This window comes from Populus euphratica, unplaced genomic scaffold, assembly GCF_000495115.2.
Source record: "Populus euphratica unplaced genomic scaffold, PopEup_1.0 scaffold924.1, whole genome shotgun sequence".
NCBI lineage: Eukaryota > Viridiplantae > Streptophyta > Magnoliopsida > Malpighiales > Salicaceae > Populus > Populus euphratica.
In genome coordinates this window covers 40,913-47,001 of record NW_011500465.1, presented here as the reverse complement: position 1 = coordinate 47,001, position 6,089 = coordinate 40,913, and the positions used below count along the sequence as shown (strand labels likewise).

Below are 6,089 nucleotides of genomic sequence, written 5' to 3'. Positions count from 1 at the left end.
CCATATGAAAATGTGAAGCAAATATTAAGGAAAATAAATTTGTAAGTATTTTGACAAGTTAAAAGAATGAAGTTGTGTGTGAGATTAGATAGGAAGATCCCACCATCCAATACAAATAATCACATCAAAACATGATTCAGTACAAGAAATTATATTCACTAATAATTTTGTTATTTGATTTGGAAGAAGTTACATTCTCTTCACTATTTATTAGTGTGAGAGAGAGATGATATATTGTGTTAACTTGTGTTATGCTTGGGTTATTTTTTAAATATAAAATATATCAAGATTTTGTTATTATTTTTTTTAATGGAATAATAAAATTTAAATTTTATTAAAATTGATTTAATATGATCCTATCAACTTAATAAATTCAAAAACAACATAGATGACTAGTAAAAATATAATTTAACTTAAAATAAATATTTAAAATAATAATTTTTATAAATATCAAGACGGTAATATATTGGATTAATTCGAAATAATCTAAATTAACATGTCAATCCACATATAGGTTTATAAAACCATCATCTTTATAATAAAAAATTAAAATAAATTATGAAACTCAATTTCTAATAAACTTAATGTTGAAAGATGAACTTGAAAAAAAATCAATAAAAAAAATTATTCAAGTCAACTCATGTAACCTATCAAATTTAAATTGTGTGAGAATTGATCTGACATAATCTGATCAACTTATCAGGTTTAAAGATAACATGAGTGGTTGTAAAAACATAATTTGGCTCAAAAAAATATTCATGATATTTCATTTTATAAATATTAAAATAATAAAATATTAAATTGATTCAAGATAATTTATGTTAACCTGTCAACCCACATACGAGTCATATGACCATAGGAACCTCATAAAAAAATCAAAATAAATTATCAAGCTCAATTTTCAATAAATTCAATATTGAATGGTAAAATTAAAAAACAAAATCAATTTAAAAAAAGACAAAAAAATAAATCAATTGAACTCGAGACAAATTCTCAAACCCGCAACTCAGGTCATGAGACTGAGATAACCCAATAAAAAAAATAAAACAAATTATAAAGCTCAATATTTAATAAACATAATATTAAAGGATGTAATTAAAATTAAAAAAATCAATTAAAAAACACAAAAAAATACTGAAATCAATTCCAATTAACTAGCTAAACTCGTGACTTAATTTATAAAACTGAAATAACCTTATAGAAAGTAAATCGAAATAAATCACGAAACTTAATTCTTGATTAATCTAATATTAAAAGATAAAGTTTAAAAACAAAATTAATTAAAAAAAAAAAAAGCTCAAGTTAACAAATCATGAAACTCAATAATACCGAGTTCAATTTCTTTGGTATCAAAATATAGTCAATTATCAACTTTCACTCTTGTTTCTCATTTTTTTAGAGATTTTCTTTTTTGTCTCTTAAACTCAAGAATCAAAACATGAACAAAATAAATTTTTTAATCAAAATATAAAATACTAAAATTAAAAAGATAAAAAAAAGTCATCAATCAAATAAGCTCTAATCCCTGCCCAAGTTCAAGAATATAATTAAATATTTAACTCACAAGAATATGCAAATAGATCGGACCATAAACTAAAAACATCACAATCAGTACATGCAAGGATACACCTCTTTTAGAAAATAGTTTTCTTTGTAATTGTAATGATCTAGGTTGCACAGTGGTCAACAAAAATGACCCGAATGATAACTTATATAGAGGCATTCATTATAACATTGTAAATATGAAAATAATTTGAAAAATTAAAGGAAAAAAAATAAATATAGTTTTTTTTAATGTTTTTTGAAGTATTATTGTTCAATTTTTTTGTTAATTTGTTTTTTTTTAATGGTATGTGGCGAATAAAAAGTCATAAATAAGAAAAATAATTTGATTGCATATTAGTTTGAGGACTAGAAAATAAAACAAGAAGGAAAACAAATGTTTTATGACAGTCACCTAGGACAGAGGGCCAAGTTATAAACGCGGAATGAATACATGAATTCGGTTAAAACAAAAAACAGACTCAGTCAAAACTTTAAGTAGTGCAGGATAAAACCCATACAAAACCAGGAAATGACACAGCATAATTCAACATCCAATTCCCGCAAGGCTTATTCATCAAATGTGCTCATGAATCCACCGATAAAGCCAGCTCCGTTACAACTTCCACACAAAATCTCCCTTTTACCTCTGCAAGGAAATACACGTTTAAGAGATCAGCTTACTAGAGCCATGGAGGAAGCTCATCTGTTTGTGGATTGGTCAAAACAGAAATTTGACACATAGCTAGCTAAGACTACAACGTTTTAAATCTTGTTAAATAGAGGTTGGATCATATCCACCCAGTGAGAAGGGTGCATGTGAAGATACACTTCCTTGTCTAATGCAATTATCGGCACCTATATTTAGTTTAGCAAGCCAGAAAGGCAGGTGTTTATGAACCCAGCACGTGAATACCTCAAGGTTCCTTCTCAGTGAAAGCAAATGTTTTGAACTCTACAGCCTACACAGTTTTTGAAAATGGTAGATATTTTGGAAGAACCACATTAATGCGGGCCAAGCTTGACGGAATGATACATCAATTAATCTTAGTGGTACTTTTACTGGTTTATCACTATGTAGCAAGCAGATAATTGTGAGAGGACAACTTGCTTCCTTTACCTGCAGAGCCAACATAATCCACCAGCTTTAAACTGTCCATTGAAGTGGTCCATAGAATTAACTCCCGAACCTTTGCATTGAGTACACGATATTGCACCTGGTAATGTGATAGAAAGGTATAAAGTTACACGAGCTAAAACTTTCTTAGGATAGTATTAATAGGCGATTACAAGCTTTTGACTCAAGTTAATGAAGATGACACTTCACAGAAAACTCATGCAGGGTATCAAAGGGAAGACAAAATCCCAACGTACAATATACTAAATGAACTATGGAACCGTCTGGATCAATAGGAAAGTTCAGTTTGTAATTTCATTGACCAAAAACTTTGTGAAAGATTAATTATGCCAGCAGGAGATTCATTAGATAATTTACATCTGTAATCACATTAAACAATCAGTAATGGTTTATTGCAGACATCAAGACCAAGAAAGCTCCATCCAATTTGTATGGAAATCAGCATCAGCATGCATACCAGGAATGGAAATGAAAGTGATGCTAAAACAGAATGAAATTCTAAGAACAGCCAATCATAAGACAAGCATGCATAGATTGAAGCTCAACTTCTACAGGGCCACATACAACAAGTACAATTGCAAGAAACTTGCAGCTGAGCTGTCAAACTGACAAGAAGACATGACACTGAAAATATAAGAATCCAATAAAGGAGAAATGAAAAAAGAAAACAAAAAGTAGATATAGGGAGTAAATTACAACTAACCGTTTCCATCACAATCAGCACAGACTATGCTATTTGGTTTGGTGCCTTTGCTGCTTTTGTTACTACCATCTGTAGCCTGTCAAATAAATCTGAAATGACTTTCCAGAAAAGAGTATCTCAAAATAGAAAAGAAAAGAGTAGGTGAAGACAATCAAGCTTCACACATTTTCACCATGAGAAGAAGTATTATGTGAACCATAGGCATTTAACATTGGCAGCTGGCCATGGAAATATTACAACAAATGTCTAAAATCTAAATATATTTCACCATGGTGTTAGTCATTTAACTCCATATCAGTTTGGTGTTGTTATTTTAAGTTTCGAGTGTTTGAATCTTTAGTTTTGCATATTCTTTCAGGAATTTGAATCTTTATAAGCCCACTTGTTGGCAGCCATGTCCCCCGTCCCCTCAAAAGGTCAGGTTGAAGCCTCTCTTCCTTCTTCTTTTATCAAGTATGAAAAAAACATTTTAACTTAAATTGAACAAGTGGTCATTTCTTTTCTTCACAGGGATTGCAATGTTACTGTAAAAGCATCCCACATTCCCCCCATTGTTAGTTTTACTTTAACACACCCATTAAGGATCGTTTGATTAAAGATCTGTCAGACTAATCAAACTTGGCAACAGCAAGATTTGATAAGAGCCCATATGAAGATTTACGAAGGCGAGAATAAATCCTCAAACATGTCAGACTGAGGTATAGAGATGAAGAAAACCCCACCCCTAATGCTCAACCTATAAATTATGCAGTACAAAGTGGATTGAAAAGGTAATGCTTTTTATGATAAATTAAAGGCATTGCACTCCTAGGTGAAGTTGAAGAGCAATACGCACAACAAGATAAGCCTAAAATGAACACTTGGGAACACATAAAATAAAAACAGAAAATGCAATTTTTGTTGATCATTTATAATTGAGATGAATGGAAAGTTCCATTCATAAAGAGAAAGAGACATGATATGCCAAAATATACTGAGTTTAACAAACTCTCACTTTGAAATGGGTTGAATGAAACCAGTGAAAAAAATGACCTCCTCTTATCTTGTGAGTTGGAACCAGTACATAAGAAAATAAATGGTTTCAATCTTAATGCTTGGCAGAAAAACATGGCAATATAGTTCCCCGAAAGGCCTTTGTCGTAAAAATTTTTCTCATGTTTCTCCATTAATATACATTAAGAGCCAACAAGCACTTGTCGCGGTTCTGACAGCAAGTTAAAGTATTGCATTAGCAAAAATGATGATTTAACTCCAACTACACTCGCTAAGTTATATCAAACTTGGGATTATTACTTTGATGTATGAAGTTTGATCAGCAACAACTCTTTCAAGGCTCTAACATAGCAATTATCCTATAGAGCACTCGATGAAAAATTAGAAAAATAAAATACAGGAATCTTTACTTTAAGAGAGAGCATAATTATAATAAGTACACTCACCTTGACCTCCAAGGATGGAAATCTACAAGTATGGAACACTGGCTTCGCCCGAAGAAACTTCCCAGGAACCGAATTCCCAATAAGTGCTGCTTAGAATGACAGAAACCCAAATACTGTCAACGTTTATTTGAAAGCGAGAGGGGGGGGGAGAGAGAGAGAGAGAGGGAGAGAGAGAGAGTTGCCTGGACGTTTTAGAGAAACAGAGGAGCAAAGGGGTGTTGAATTCACAACGGTTGCCATTCTGAAGAGATTGCTATCGAGGAGGATGAGATGGAAGAGTTCTTGCGAAAGTGCTTTTCAGTTTTCAAATATTTATGAGGAAGGGAAAGGTAGGGAAGGGACTCATCAGATAAGGCTCCCTCCTTGCTAATTTCATTGGCCCAACCAAAAAACCAAAAAAACCCTGAAAATCAAAGGCGTCGTTTACAAGATTGAAAGATGTGTCGTTTGAGTTTTTAATCCACTGCCCAAAATCTGCTTTGTAGTTTTTTCACCCAATTTTTTATGGATTGAATATTTTAACAAATGAATCTGACTTTTTAATTTTATATCAATGAACTGAGTATTCCTCGTATTTTTCAGGTTTTTTCAAGTGAATTTGCTATCAAAATTTTCTTTTTATTTATAATTAATTAATGTGAAAATTTTGTTTAAGAATTAATTAATTTATTATCTATATATCTTTTACCATAAACTTAAGTATGAACAGTAAAAAATATCATAAAAATTATTTTTATGAATCAAAATAAATGGTTTGATAAATAGATGAAATATCAAAGTTTTAATTAATAAAACTACATAGAAAATTGAAATATTGTTCGTCTAAACCACTTGCTATTCATTATAGAACTATAGTTTGTTGAAAATTATAGTAGAGATTATTTTTTAAAATATTTTTTATTTAAAAATATATCAAAATAAATTTAAAAAAAATTATTTTCACATCAATACAATAAAATAATTCAAAAAAATCATATTAAAGAAAAATTCAATTTTTTTCAAGATATGAATTGTTATTGATCCACAAACGCACAAAAAAAAAAGACACACACACATATATATTTATAGACTTAATAATTTATTATAGTCATATCTAGAATGATTATCAATAAATGTTATTGATCGACAAACACATGTGCATACATGTTTGTGTATATAGACTTACTAATTTATTAGATCTTTTATCATTTATAATAAAAGGGTCATAATTATACTTAATAAACAAGTTTCATAATCAAATAGATTAAAATATCTCTTTTTATATGTC

At 30.0% G+C, this 6,089-nt stretch overlaps 1 protein-coding gene across 1 annotated transcript; it reads right to left on the bottom strand.

Moving 5' to 3' along the window:
* Positions 1-1,895: 1,895 nt before the first annotated feature.
* LOC105114864 (uncharacterized) lies at positions 1,896-5,165 on the bottom strand. The gene is made up of 5 exons (XM_011011562.1): positions 5,005-5,165; positions 4,823-4,908; positions 3,384-3,459; positions 2,663-2,759; positions 1,896-2,191 (listed from the first exon to the last, which is right to left on the bottom strand). Exons 1-5 carry the CDS (start codon positions 5,060-5,062, stop codon positions 2,113-2,115), a joined length of 396 nt encoding a protein of 131 aa, XP_011009864.1. The 5' UTR covers positions 5,063-5,165; the 3' UTR covers positions 1,896-2,112.
* Between the last annotated feature and the right edge of the window lie 924 nt (positions 5,166-6,089).